Source organism: Aedes aegypti, chromosome 3 (genome assembly GCF_002204515.2).
Source record: "Aedes aegypti strain LVP_AGWG chromosome 3, AaegL5.0 Primary Assembly, whole genome shotgun sequence".
Classification (NCBI taxonomy): domain Eukaryota; kingdom Metazoa; phylum Arthropoda; class Insecta; order Diptera; family Culicidae; genus Aedes; species Aedes aegypti.
Window position 1 is genome coordinate 396,430,291 of NC_035109.1, and position 15,718 is coordinate 396,446,008.

A 15,718-nucleotide genomic window follows, 5' to 3' on the forward strand; every position below is an offset into this window, starting at 1 on the left:
CACAACCCGATAAATTTTCAGCTTCATCGGTTCACTAAAATTCGAGATTTGCTTCCACAAAATTTTGATGATTATTGTTAGAGTGAGACGAAAGATAGGGAAAATAACACGGTCTCCCGTGTCCCCTTAAAAGATTTTTCATATTTCTTGTTGTCCTGTCTGCAGAGTACCTATTTTAGAAAGCAATTATAAAGTAGTGATAGAACTTTCAAAGCCGCGTCATCATAAACATCCTATTCATTTGAGGAAGCAAATCTCAAGTACCACTCCATATATCGATGCGAAAAATGTATTACTATAATTCTATAATGTAGTGCACAACCTATTCAATTTTCAGCATCGTCGGTTCATTTAAACTCGAGATTTGCTTCTGAAAAGTTTTGATGGTAATTATTAGAGTGAGACAATAGATAGGGACAATAACACGGTCTCCCGTGTCACCTTAATGTGCAAGCATTGTATAGTTCTAATTCAAAAGACACTATATTACATGTACCTACGATCAATATGAAGCGTGCTACTGGGAAGGCTCCTGATATGCAACTGTCCATATAAATATAAATCGGTAAAGACATCATTTGCAGTCATCTTAAGTAATCTTTCTTTTAGTCGGTTGCCTTACTACTAAGCGAAGAAAAAAAACAGTAATCCCGTATAGTTGTTGCTAGTTCAAGTTTTACCGCACATTAGTGAGACATACTCTCAATGTACTATTGTTTATATCAATTTTCTACTCAAAATTAAGTGTAAAAAAAATTGTTGCCAAAAACGGATCCCTTTTGTTGCCAAAATCGGGGGGTGCCAAAAACGGAGCATGCCAAAAACGGAGCATGCCAAAAACGGAGCATGCCAAAAACGGAATCCCACTGTATCATGTATTAGTTTTGCTAACATTGATGTGAGTGTCCTATTCATTCTCTCTACTTGACCATTGGCCTCTGGAGTGTAAGCAGCTGTTTTTATGTGCTCAACTAAATGATCAACACAAAATTTTTCGAATTTATCAGAGGTAAAACAACTTCCTCTGTCTGATATGATTCTCTTTGGTCTACTATAGTGATTCATGTAAATTGATAGGTTTTTAATAACTTCTTCAGTATTAGTGGTTTTAGTTGGATAGAATTTGACAAATTTTGTAAAGGCGTCAACTACTACCAAAATAAATTTGAATCCTTTCGATGATCGTAACTGTATCGGACCATAATGATCGATATGTATGGTGTTGAATGGGTTTTCTCCTTTATCAATATTCTTTAAGAAGCCTTCCTTTTTAGTATCAGCTGGACTGTAAAATATACAACTTAAACAGTTACTTATGTATGTTTTTACAATTTTCCTCATATTTGAAAACCAGTAAAATTTTTTGATTTCTAAAATAGTCTTTTCTATCCCAATGTGTCCTAAATTATCATGACAAATTTTTATTATATTGTCTATCATAATTTTCGGAATAACTAGCAATAACTTATTGTTATCATTTCTAAATAGAATTCCATTTTTCAATTCAAAGTTTGGAAATGTATGTGATTCAAGGTGTGTTTTGATGTTTTTTAACTTTTCGTCTTGCTCTTGAGCAAGAATTACATTTCTTTCTATATCTTCTGTATTTAACACACTAACAGCTTCAACGGAACTCACTTGTTTGCCTTCATTGTTTTTCGAAAATATTTTTCCTTCATTCATAGCTAACCTGCTCAGAGCATCAACATGACGCATTTTTATTCCATCGCGAAATTCTAATGTATAATTATAATTTTCTAAAAATAAAGCCCAACGACTAATTTTAGGATTAATTTCTTTTTTCGCCAAAGTTTGAGCCAACGCATTGCAATCCGTATAAACTTTGAATTTTGTACCTGATAAATAAACATGAAATCTCTTTATTGCATGTACAACTGCAAGTGTCTCCAATTCAAAACTATGTAATTTTGATTCATATTCATCGGTTTTCTTGCTGAAAAAACTAACTGGGTGAAATTTTCCATCACTTTGCTTTTGCAACAAAACAGCTCCAAATCCAAACGAGCTGGCATCGCAGTGCAATTGTGTTTCAGCTTTAGTGTCGTATAAAGCTAATATTGGTGCAGATACTAGCTTATTTCTGAGTTGCAAAAACGAATTCATTTCTACATCACCAAATGCAAATACTGCGTCTTTCTTAAGCAAATTATAAAGTGGTCTTGCTATCAGGGCAAAATTTTGAACAAATTTCCGAAAATAACTAGTTAAACCCAAAAATCTCTGAACGTCTTTGGCATTTTTTGGTATTGGAAACTCCAATACGGATTCAATATGTGATTTACTAGGTTTACGCCCAAATTCATTGATTATATATCCTAAATATTCAATTTCATTAAAACAAAATTTACATTTGTCAAAATTAAGCTCTAATAAATTGTTACTCAAAATTGTTAATACTTCTTTTAGAGTTTCTAAATGTTCTTCCATAGTTGCCGAAGCTATTAAAATATCATCAATGTAAACACAAATTTTTCCTTCCTGAATTAATTTGTTAAAAATTTTGGTAACGAATCGTTGAAAAACAGCAGGGGCATTACAAAGCCCAAAAGGAACACAAGTATATTCATATTGACCACTCGGAGTTACAAACGATGTGAATTTCGTACATTCTGTAGCTTTTTTAATCTGATGGAATCCTGATTTAAGATCTAAAATTGAAAATATTCTTTTTCCTTTCAATTTATCAAAAATATCTTCTAATAAAGGTAATGGATAATTATCTCTAAAAGTATCTTTATTAAGCTTTCTATAATCTACACAGAGTCTAATATCTCCATCTTTTTTAGGAATAACTACAATTGGACTAGCGAAAGGAGAATCGCTTTCCTTTATGACACCAGATTTAAGTAATTCATCAACTTTCTGGTCAACTTTTAATTTATCTGTCTGTGAAAGTCTTCTTGGTTTAAAATGAAAGGGTGCTGCAGATTTTAGAATAATTTTCATCTCATAATCTATTTCTGGTTTCAGAGGTCGTAAAAATTCAAAATAATATTTTTTAAGAACATGCTCAAAATTTACCAAATGATTTTTATCAATGTCACCAGTATTCTCTAAATTTTTTTGGAAATCAATAGAACTTACAGTCTCTGTTACCTTTTTTGGTGGTTCAATTTGCTCACTTTCGAAGACCGGAGTTTTGAAAATTTGTATTTGGCCATTTTCTATAACCGTGCGCATCCCAGGTTGCATTATAACGTTTCTACCAATAATAACATCGTATGATTGCATCGTCAAATCAGGAACAACTAAAAACTCAATATTAAGAGATAAATTTTGAATTAAAACATCAGTTACTAAACATCCCAGAATGTTAAGCCTGGTTCCTCCGATACCCTTATATGAAATTCTCTCATCATATTTGCGTATTTTGCCCTTTTCTACTAAACCAAAGCGTATCAGACAAACCGGGCTACCTGTGTCGAACAATGCTTCAAATTTAGTGTTAAAATGTGGAAAGTGTATATCTACCAGTCCATTGTTTTTGAATCCTACAACTTTGTCAGCTAATTGCGTTTTAACAGCTACAATCTTCATTGTTTTCTCCGAACGATGTTGTCTTGATCGACTACCCTCTATGCTGTCCTTAAAGTTCTGTGGTTTTGTTGTACGACATTGAGCTGCGACATGACCAGGGAAGTTACATCTGTAGCATACGATTGGCTTGAAAGCTTCATGTGGCGGAAGGCGAATTGATGAAAATGACCGCAATAAAGAAATCACCGACTTGAATCCAGAGATTTGTGCGAAGTTCTTCAAATTTTTGTCTGGAATCCCTTCAATGATATACTCGATCAACTCCATTTCTCCAAGGTTCAGTGGTGAGGCCAGCATTCTTTTTTCAATGTAATAATCTTGAAACGACTCATGTCTTCTCCATCTTCTAAGTTCAAGTTTTTTTTCTCAATTCAAACGTTACCATGGATACCGAAAATGTTGTCTTGAGGAGGTTGAAAAATTCAGATAAGCTCATTGAAAAACGGTTTTGATAAGAATTCAGCCATTTCTGGGCATTTCCTTTCAGTTGCTTGAAAATTAGTAATTTCATAATTTCTTCTCCAACATGGAATGTTTTTCGCGTATGTTCAACACTTCTTATAAAATCGTCGACATTTTCTCCTTCATTTCCCTCGAAGTGTGGAAGAAAAATTTGAAGTTCGTCCAATTTCACGGAACAACTTGAGTTGTGTATCCCAGCATGGTGGATAGTACCAAACGACATTGATGCTTCTGATGCTTCTCCTGAATGCATTTCCTTCAAACTGCTTGACTTCGTACTTAGCAAATCGAATTGAATTTCTCCAACCAAAGAAGGAAGACTTCTTCCGATATCCTCTGGTATTTCGAGATCCGATCGTTGACGAACGTCCAATATTGTTCAGGATTGCGACCGTGCAGGATTTTTTTAGCGTATATCCCACTTCTGATATATAGTGCGTTAGTAACAACACGTATTATCAGTTCAATGGTTTATTACAGAATGATGTTTGGTTCCTACGTCTGACTCTTCTAATATGTCCATGACTACTATGTTAAGTGAACAACTGTGATGTTGTGAGAAGTTTAGTAATGTACTTAATTAATTTACTACACTCTCATTGATGGTTAAGGGCGTCTTTTTCCCAGTCAGGCTTGATAGAAACTCCTCTGCGATGCTAAGAGGAGGCAATTTTGCCATTTTTCTGAGGCGAAAAAAATTAACTCAAAATTTTTAAAACAGATCCTCAAGTGATTCAAGTGATGCGAGGATTTTTTCTGGTTCTCTTTCTCTCTTGTTGCGATACTCACCTTTACTCACGCTTCAAAAGAATTCTTGAGCTTCCTGCCCGGACAAGACAGTCCTCGGGGAGTTGTGATGGCAATCGTTTTTGGGGGAATTTTACTCTAGTGTGTTTTGTGCTGCATCTTCCTCGCTCATTTTTCGTTGCCTCTCTGTTCAGCATTTTTTCGCTCCATCGCAAAGAGGCAAAGGCAGCACGCTGCTCTAAAATATGTCACCGAACTCTGATGATGTTGAGAAGTGTTATCAACCCTGGTCCCAGTGAAGACGTAATGCCAAGCAGAAGATTGTTTTATGCGAATAGAGATTATTTAGTTGTGCAACTGTCAAAAACACCAAATTTGTATCTTGTAACTGGACTGAGATACAAGCAAATAAAATCATTGCCCACTGGCGCCATCTTGTGAATGTTTTCCGATCTAAGTTTTTGGTCGAATAGATCTCAATTAGTTGAACACTTTTGTCGAAGACACCAACTTTATATCACTGGAATAAGATATAAAATCTTTAACCACTAGCGACATCTTGTGAAAGTTTCCCGAACTAAGAAGGTTTTATTTAAACGGAAATAAACCAGCCGTAGGGCTGTAAAACTTCTTAATAAAGATAATGATAATGATGAAAGGTTCAATTCGAATAGTTTCCATTTATTTGTTCAACTTTGTCCAAGACACAAATTTCGTATCACATAACTGGACAAGGATAATTATGAGCAAATATAATGTTTGCCACTTGCGCCATCTTGCGAATGTTTTTCGAGTCAATAAGATTATAGGGGAACTTACGTATTCTCGGCAGTCTAAGCCGATGCCGTGCTTCTCTTGTGATTTTTTCGGACGTCAGCAGACAAATTTCGTGTTTGTTTGTTTACATTTACTCAATCCTTTATCGATTCACACCGACAGACTTGTTAAAAGCTATTTGGAATGGGGACGGGCCTGGTGTAGTGGTTAGAACACACGCCTCTCACGCCGAGGACCTGGGATCGAATCCCATCCCCGAGATAGTCACAAACAAAAAAATAGTGACGACTTCCTTCGGAAGGGAAGTAAAGCCGTTGGTCCCGAGATGAACTAGCCTAGGGCTAAAAATCTCGTTAATAAAGATAGAAAAAAAAGCTATTTGGAAACGTTTTCACAACGCTGCGAGCATCTCTTGTTAGAGTCACTATTGTCGGCAGCCTCATTCTGTACGGCAGCTTTCGCATGAGAGCTGCAAAAGAATCACTTCGGCAGCTCCAAATCAGTCACATTTTGGGGCGTGTTCATTTGAATTGATGACATCTCTGGCAAAACAATTTGTTCCGTCTCGGAAATCTCGTCAGCGGGTAGCTGACAGAACGAAGAATCATCTGAATGTTTCATTGGTGTGTTTTGATAGAAAAATACTGTGTATTTGGCGTTTGAAATTTGGTTGCCGGTAATAGTCGCAATGTGCCGAAGCCGTAAGTCTCCCTATAAAAAAAGTATAATTTAGTTATTCAATTTTGTCGAAGACACCAACTTTGTATCTAATCACTTGATTAAGCAAATAAAATTGTTGCCCACTAGCGCCTGGTTATGAATGTTTTCCGAACTAATAAGTTTTTGTTTAGATAGATCTCATAGTTGGATAGAGTGAGGCTTTCCTTAGCCGAGTTGTTAGAGTCCGCGGCTACAAAGCCTTGCTAAAGGTTTATGGGTTCAATTCCCGGTCAGTCCAGGATCTTTTCGTAATGGAAATTTCTTTGACTCCCTGGACATAGAGTATCATCGTACCTGTCACACGATATATGAATGCGAAAATGGCATCTTTGGCAAAGAAAGCTTTCAGTTAATAACTATGGAAATGTTTATAAGAACACTAAGCTGAAAAGCAGGCTCTGTCTCAGTGAGGACGTTAATGCCAAGAAGAAGAAGATAGATCACATTTGTCAAAGACACCAACTTTGTATCTGATCACTGAACTGAGATACAAGCAATTAAAATATACGATCACTAGCGCCATCTTGTGAGTGTTTTTCGAACTAATGTTTTTATTTTATTTAGTTGATGAACTTTGTCAGATACACACATTTTGTATCTTGTCGCTGGACTGAGGTATAAACGAAGTAAATATTTATACACCGAAGAGTTTTTCATATGATACTTCTACACGCGACATTTGTTGGAGTCTGTGCGCCACCTGGCGAGTTAATTCTGAACTAAAACATTAATCAAGTGGAAGCCAGCAGTTCTGTGATCAACTTTGCAAAGAACGTTTTTTTATTCCTCTTTATTTCCAAGATATTTATCCTATTTATAGGAAGATAAGCGTTCGGGCTCCTATTTTTAGTACGCTGGTCGGATATGGATTAAAAACAAGCTTTTGATCTAGGTACAAACAAATCTTCAGATCGTTCATGGGGTATGCTTGACCTATGGAATATCTCTTGTAATAACAAGACGAAATTTCTACGGATGGTTCAAAATTAAATTGTGGAAATGATTTTAATGCTCTTTCCTTGGTAATGAGTTACAATGAAAATACAATGACGAATTCTTGAAGCAAATGTCGAATAAAATTATCGAAGATTTTAAACAAAAATCGATGCAATCTTCTACTGCTACTATAAGTGCTTTAGTTATAAAAGATCAACAAGCGTTTCTTTCTATTTTAAAGGCAGGTGATTTTAACTATTCCATGAAAATTCTCATTAGCTACGATACATGAAATAACATGTTATTCTTAATAAAATGATAATAGCAATAATTGGCTTAATTTTGTTTTAGTGGTACGAATAAAGAAAAAAATTAAAACAATTCAGATTTTGTCATACATGAATATATTTAAAATGATTCCTATAGGGAGTTAGATCCTAAACTTGGCACTTCTGATTCACTTCGGCAGAGTTTTTTTTTCTTGAAGATACTAACATGCGTTGTATTGAAGAGCACCTTATTTCAAACTTAAATAATATTAGACCGATAAATGCCCACTATGCCAATCATGGAAGTGCCCAAGTAGTTCTTCACCCTATCAAAGATCTATGTATCTGCGGGATATGACCTCCAATAGCATCTACTACGGGTGGTGAAATTGGATTATCTTTTAAGGATTCTTCTGCCTCTACCGCATGCTGCTTGTTAATTTCACTTGAAACAATCTCTGGAATCTTTTGCTCCTGCGCTAGTTCATTCACATTTTCTACAATCGCTGCGATGCTCACATCTTGAGTGTCATGTTTGTCCTCATTTTCGTCGCTTTCATCTAAACCTAGATCCTTCGAACCCGATTCATCTGCTGTCTTACGTGAATCATCCTCGGTCGGCTTTTTCACAAATGAAACCATCACATCGATTAATTTATACAAAGCACGTAGCAAATAATGAGCTATTTTTTGCAACAAATTGGTTGAATCTTCCAGTTTTTCTATGGCCAGTTCCAAACGATGCATCTCATCGTCGATCTTATGCTGTTCACAAGCTATTTTGTTATCATTTTTACTGTTCTCTGCACCAGAATGTTTGCCATTCTGTGACAGAATTTCATCGATGGCACCCAGCATTGGAAATTTCTCCTCTCCGCACAATCCCACGCTATCGTCGTAGTTCAATAGAATTGATACTCCTTTCAAACCACGTTTGGTACACTGAACAGCTCGGTCCTTTACCGCATCCAAGTTGTCGTAGATCAACTTTGACTTCCCATCGAAGAGCAAGCACTGACGGTCACTATGCCAACTGCAAAATCTCATTCTCTGATCACGTAGCTCGCAGACCTTGAGTTAGAGAGTAAGCTCGATCACTAAGTAGGCGACAAATTTTAGTATCATTTATAATTACCTGGCCGTACGGAATCAATCCTACAATGGCACACTTTTTGATCGGCATGTCAATTTGCTCCGAAGGGTTTGTGACAATTCCTGCTGTCTGCAATCCTAGAACAATCTTCTCTGCAGGAATCCCACCCTGGAGCAGACGATCGATTGCCGAGTCCAAATATCTTCGAACAACAAACTCTTCACCTTGATTTCCGTCGACAAATGATTCATCTTTGGACGTCACCACAAAGTCGACATTCTGAATGATGGCATTGCCCAACGGATTTGATGAAAATTGTTGTGCATCCAGCGATAGCGAAATGATGATCTTAGATCTCAATCGTTGCCTTAATTTCTCCAAAAATTGACTGAATATTATCTAAAGAATTGAAAATGATAAGCCTTGACTTCTATTTTGTATAAATCTCAAACACGAACCTGATCAGCAAACTCCAATACGAATGCGTTAAAATCCAGGTCGATCCCGTCGTACAGATCATCTCGCACACAAAGCTCAATTTCGTGACAAAATTTTTCACTACCTTCATCCGCACGGAGTTCGAACGGATTGACGCTCAATGGAATAGAGAGCAAAATCTTCGCGTTTGGCGCCAACTGTTTGAGGAGGGATAAAGTGTCTCCAGCGTACGGTGGCAAAGGCTTCCTCCGATCACAAACGTCATCGCACACTACGATGTAGCTACACTTTCTCAAATAGGACCGGAGGGATTCATGAAGGTCGGAACGAAGACGCAAGTAGCACACGATCGATCCTGAAATAACTAAAATGTTAACAGGTTTTCAATTAATTATAGATGGGGACAAACCTCGCAGCTGGTGACCGCATGCTATGCCGAGTAGCAGCAAATAAATTAGAAATTTCAACCACGTGCTCATTGCTCTGAACAGCCAGAAGGGAAAATTCCATTGATTGAGTCTTCCGAGAAGATCTCAGTATTTATGGGGAACTTAAAAGAAAACTTTTATCAGTGCACTTCGCGGATGAAACCAGTCAGCAGGTAGGAGATAAATCACATCATGTCTAGTTGGTCCATATTTATTGAATGATCATGTACCGAAGATGGTCATTTCCTGTTTTGATTGGGTATTTGCCTTATGCCACTGAAGGCGGGTGAACAGGTCTACCTGAGCATAGTGGCCGCACTGTATAAAAATGGGACCAAAATTAGTAACCGCAGTTAAAAAACCTTAATTCTTTGAAAAAACATGACTCGCATGATTTATGATTATCTCATAGATGGGGTGACATTGAGTCACTTTAAATTAAAATAACTTGCTTTTGAGAATATAATTGCAGAACCATACACAGCTGAAATATATTGATGAAATACGATGCAAACGAAACGAAAAGACATCTAGGATGTTTCACATGTATCAAAAACCCACTTAAAATTACAATTATACCTACATGTGCTATGTGCAAATAGTATGTAAAAACGGCATTGATCTTCAAGTTTACATAAACTGTTAATGTTTTTTTTTTCATTCAAATTGTCTTCAAAGTTCAAAGTCTTATCTTAACTGCCATAAGGTCTATTCAGTGTCCCAGGAGTGTACTGAACCCGTGATTATGTTATACCTTCGCAATTAGTTAATTTTCGGTGCGACATTCTGCGATCAATAGATTTCGGGGAGTTTGCCAAGTTGTGTCATAATCCCGGTTTTTCCGAGATCCAACAACTCTCTTGTACTTCCGCGAGATGTTTCTATAAGATGAAAATACTAATAATAAATTGATTTGAAAAAGAAAAAAACCCTGGTAACGTTGCAGCGCACGAAAGACAGTTGCTGGTTTGAGAAGCTGTCAAAATCCTTTGCATTGTTATTCAATGTACGGAATCCACAAGTCGGCTTGTTTGATGTTTTAGCGATGCTGTATTTAAACACTTCTAAATGAGGAAAGAGTACACACGGCACCGAAAAACGTCAAAAAGGTAGACTTGTGATATCGTTCACTATTGTTCTTGCTTGACCCAATATCACTCACATTCTCAATGTTTTAGACACCGTAACGAAAAAAAACGAGATTTTTGTAGAAAAATCTAATGGATTCCGAGTGAAGTGTATTGAAAAGACTTTCAATCTTCTGCTAATATTAAACTAGAGGTTAAAGTATTTGCGCAATACTATTCATATGAGAAATTAAATGTTGTAAATTTTCTTTAGTTTCAACATACAAGTTAGTTATCTTTATTAGGGAGATTTTCAGCCCTTGGCTGGTTCATCTCCGTTTCAACATACAAGTTTCGTGATATATTTTACTAAAACTACTTTTTCTAAAAGTGTGTATTTTGATTGATGATGTGTAATGTTCCCTAGCATATGAATTATTATTTTAAGTAATATCAGCGGTATTGACTGGTATATTTCATTTTTCGTTTTGGCTCCATATCACCCCCTGCACCCATTGTCACTCCCATCGATGGTATTTTGTATATGTTCGCCAAGAATGACAAGTGAAAAAATTCATGCGTTGCAATCTTTGCCGAATGAATTGTTTTTTGCTCATTTAATTTTCATCGAGTCAAAATGTCAAGTCGATGGAAAGGCACAAAGTCTTTCTCTAATATACGGATAATATATAAACGGATGAACTGATTACGTCATCAGGATTATTTTATCCTACGGCGAACATTGCTATGTTGTTTTTGTTTCTGATGTTGATTTCATTGCGCTATTTGGTTTTCCAATGATTCCAATTAAAATTCAACTATGTATCGTAATGGTTTTGAATTTTCCTAAAAAAAATTAAGCCACATGTTCGCGCCAGAAATACAAATTAACATTCATACATATACTGCAGACAAACACACACACATACTGTTCAGTTCGACAACAGTCGAACCGAAACTGAAGCAATGGCGTTTAGGGTTTATTCACATATTTCATAACGCCAAAAATGGTCATTTTTGACACCCACCCACCCCCTCGTAACGCTTTTTGTAAGGACATTTTTGGAATTTTGTATGAGCTGTAACATTTTAAAGACACCCACCCACCCCCTTCAGCGTTATGAAATTTGTGAATGGGCCCTTAGCAGTGGCAGCGGCACTATGCACAACGATAGCTCCGCCCATCCAAACGATGACAATGACAGCGATGACGATCCGACACCGAATCATGGTGCTATAAAAGCAAGGTCCGAACTGCGCAACGGAGTCGTTTTAAATTACCGGAGCTCCAAAAAGCCAAATTGTTAAATTAAAACCAACAATCAAAATCAAAATACAACTACCAAGATTGAAAGGTCCTTGGACGACCATATTATCTGTAAAAATAATTGTACCACACCCCCCCCCCCCCTCCCCCAAATCATATACACCCGATTTTGTTTTTGCACTGATTTTTTTTACACGGGCGTGCAAAAAAAGTTGCCATACATTTTTTTCCGCCGAAACCTTATTTTTGCATGAAACGTCGAGAAATGGTGTTACTTTTTTGCACGGTTTTTGAAATTTTGAACTGAAAACTTTTTTTGCACGGTACGCATGCCCCGTGCAAAAACAGAATCGGGTGTATTAAAATAAACACGAATTTAACGAAACGCGCAACGGAGTCAGTTTTTGTTCACCCGCCAGCGTGACAACAGTCGAGCGTGAAGTTCCGAGCCGTCATCCAGCCGAAGCCGAGTTGGCGAACCGTGATCGTCGCGTGCAATCCGAACTCGACTGCCAACGCGAGTGATTCGGTTATAAAACCGAATGCATGTGTGACGCAAAGTTTAGTTTACGCGAGCCGCCTTACAGTGCGAATCGGAAAGTAGCCGTCTGAAGAATAAATTGAAGAAGAAATCAGTTTTGTCAAGAGAGAAGAATGAATACAGCGGTGTAAATTAAGTATTCTTCCGTGTTTGATTTTCAACCACCTTATATCCAGTGCCCAAATAGTTCAGTCATATATCAAATAGTTTCGAGTAATTTGGGAATTATATTCACTCGAGTTATGAAGTAAAAACATTCACAAAAGTTATTAGAAAAATTTCACAAATGGAGTCACTGGTTGCTGCTAATTAGAGGGTTAGTCCAGCTGAAGCTTCATGAGGCGAAGCCCAGCCAGTGGCGGAAGGAACCCATCAACCTTCACCCATCCCACTCGATTCTTGAGGGAACGCAAGCAACTCATCTCTGTCAGTGCAGTGCAATCCATGACCATCCGATACACATACATTTGAATAGTATTGACATACACATTTAAGAAATTGTATATTTTATTGTATATTTTATCTCTTATATACTTCTATAATCAAAATGGTTTATGAAGTATGCCAAGACAAACTTCGTCAAAAATCAAATGCATCCCGGGCAGACGGAAAAATCAAAATCACATCTCGAAACGAACAAATATTGATAGCATAAATCAATTGGAAAGACGTTTGAAAATTTTATAAATCACAGCACGATAGCTTTTTGAAATATATAAACAAGATAAAAATTAGTTCTTTGACATGAAGCAAAACACCTCTGTGGGTAGATCTGGAGGTTGAGGGTTCGATGCTAGTTCCAGACTTTTTGTTTATTTTTATTCTTTCCCGTCTTTAGATCATATTTTGATATTGATTTGTTGGTCAATCAATAAACTTGCGAGATATTGTTTTAATCTTGTAAAAGCTTAACAAGATATTTTTCAGTACATGTCCTTACTAATTTTTGATATTATTGTTGATATTTTATCTCTTTTATACTGCCCATAAAAGCATAACTGTCCCATATTGATTTTCGAGCCAACGCCTTTTTTCGTTGCAAAATCCATGTTTCAATGTATATTTTACTATGCATATGAAGATAAACAGGCTTTGTTTGAAAATGATGTGGAAAAATATGAGGTTGATGCAGTCCCATATTGAAAAATAAAGGCATAATAATCTCTATATGAACTTTCAACCCTAACAACAGCAGCAAAATGGGAAATGCGTTCAAGTTTATATTTTTTGCTGATCCATAGAAGCAACGTGAGTTATCTGAGTGGTTGTGTTCAATGAATATGGTATATAGAAATGTCCTAGAAAATTATGAATATTTCTCGCATACTCTGAGATAACGCCCTAAAAGCCATTGGTAACCACGAGCGTAGCTCGTTGTTTCTGAGCAAATAAAAGAAAAAACATCCAAACCAACATCACGGACAGGTAGATATTGATCCTTTCTTCACCATAGCGTTATTAAATAACATGAAAATCCATTCAGATGCTCAGTAACAGCGAGCTACACACATGGTTACCAATGGCTTTTAGGGCGAGATCAGAAGTTATGCGAGATTTGTATGAGAAACTTCAAACTTTGAGTGCCATTTTCCCAATGCCTACTATTCCATATGGGACAGTTATACCTTTATGGGCAGTATAGTCTGCTACTGGTTCGATGATTGTTACCGAAATTGTGCATTTAGACAAAAATTGTCGGAAGGTCGTTGGCAAACTGGCAACTTTGCTTACTTCCGATACTATTTTTTGTTCAAACCATATGATCTCGCAACACTGCACCTAGCAAATCAAAACAAAAACATCGTGCAGCATGACACAATAATGGTTGTGAAAAATCTTCAGTGGAACTTTTGCCTTGCTTCTCCAAGGAACAGGACAGGTTCACGGCGGTAAAGATCCACCAGCCATTCCCTCATTCTGCCACTGAGTATCTGAATCACCTGCTTTCGTTGTTTTTCTTTAGATTCCGTTTAATTCATAGGCCTGTTGGCGGCGCACTGTTATCAGACTTCACTTCCCTTTTCTGCTAGCCAAAACAAGTTCATTCTCATCATAACGAAGCTGCCAAATTCAAGTGTCAAAAAACTTCGGAAGTAAGTTCGGAAGCCGGAAGTCTGGACTTCCGAACTTCAATTTAGTGCTGGCGACGAGGTTGTGATCAAGGACAACAATTCAACGTAAGTGGCCCTGAAACAGAGTGAAAAAACAACTTGTCATTGTTAGTCAAACTATTACGCAATAAACATCAAACTTATTTCAAACGAAACTGTATACTTCAAGCCATTTTCAAAAATCTGAGTAGAATTCAAGCTTCGAAACCGTCAGCAAAAACCTACGATTCCCATTGCAACATCCCTGGTTGCGGTACTTGGTCCGTCTCCCGGTACGACCCCAAGTTCCCCGCGGCAACATCCCTGGTTGCTGACATTTGGTCCATCTCTCGGCAGGTACGATTCCAATTTCCCCGCGGCAACATCCCTGGTTGCTGTCATTTGGTCCATCTCCCGGCAGGTACGATTCCAAGTTCCCAGCGGCAACATCCCTGGTTGCTGACACTGATTATGATCGTCTGTAATTACTTCAGAGTTACAAATTATGGTATTTGTCAGTTATTTCTCCTGCTTGGGATATGAACACATATATAAATGTGCATGCACTCGTGAAGAGGAAAAATATCAACGTCATATGCAGCTAAGATTCCGCTGTCATAAAACGTCATATGCAGCCAGTCCTATGGATGAAAAGGTGAAAAGTATTGTATTGAAAATAAACTGTTATTGAAAACCTCAAACAGCGGGAAGTTTTTTTTTCCAAAGATGCTGATTAGATTTGTCACACAAGACTAATCATTCCAAATGTCTGCTACTTTTGCTGGCATGAAATTTCACTCAAAAGGCTATTTTATGCTTCGGTGAAAAAGAAAAAGAAAACCTACGCGAGTCTCGTCTCATGGCTGAGTAGTTCGAGCGTCACGTATGTAAGGTAGATAATAAGATGCAATTAAATAATCTATTAATGCAATATTAAATGGTAAGCAGGCTTTGAGAAATGCGAACATGGAAACAGACAAACAAACAACCTTTCAGTTATTGCTCTAATTTTGGATTGCACAGACGTCTCTCAATGTATTACAAAGGCGTAGTTGGTAGGTCGAAGTTTAAAAAAAAATAGAAAATATCTATCAAAAATGTGTTTTCTGATAGGCAAAGGCAGAAATCCCATAAGATAACTAATATAGGTAGTCTCCGACGGACATGGGCGGAGATGAAATGACGGATTCTGGTAAAAAAGGCAGAAATTCGTAGAAAGAAAGGTCTCTGATGGACAAAGACAGAGTACCGAGAACTGGATTCTGACGGAAATGGGCAGAAATCCACAACAAAACTGGTCCCTCAGTAGACAGAGTGCGTTTACG

General features: G+C 37.1%; 1 protein-coding gene and 1 long non-coding RNA gene across 3 annotated transcripts; one reads left to right on the forward strand and one right to left on the reverse strand.

Annotated features, from left to right (window-relative positions):
- Nucleotides 1-7,589: 7,589 nt before the first annotated feature.
- On the reverse strand, nt 7,590-9,843 carry LOC5567905. The gene is made up of 4 exons (XM_001651894.2): nt 9,410-9,843; nt 9,021-9,355; nt 8,605-8,961; nt 7,590-8,540 (listed from the first exon to the last, which is right to left on the reverse strand). Exons 1-4 carry the CDS (start codon nt 9,477-9,479, stop codon nt 7,791-7,793), a joined length of 1,512 nt encoding a protein of 503 aa, XP_001651944.1. The 5' UTR covers nt 9,480-9,843; the 3' UTR covers nt 7,590-7,790.
- A 4,228-nt stretch (nt 9,844-14,071) lies between these two features.
- LOC110679621 lies at nt 14,072-15,094 on the forward strand. Of its 2 annotated transcripts, XR_002502651.1 has the most exons (3): nt 14,078-14,192; nt 14,267-14,480; nt 14,584-15,094. It is a non-coding gene; the product is annotated as an uncharacterized LOC110679621 (long non-coding RNA). The 2 variants fall into 2 exon arrangements; XR_002502650.1 differs by having other exon boundaries at nt 14,072-14,192; nt 14,267-15,094.
- The last annotated feature ends 624 nt before the right edge of the window (nt 15,095-15,718 follow it).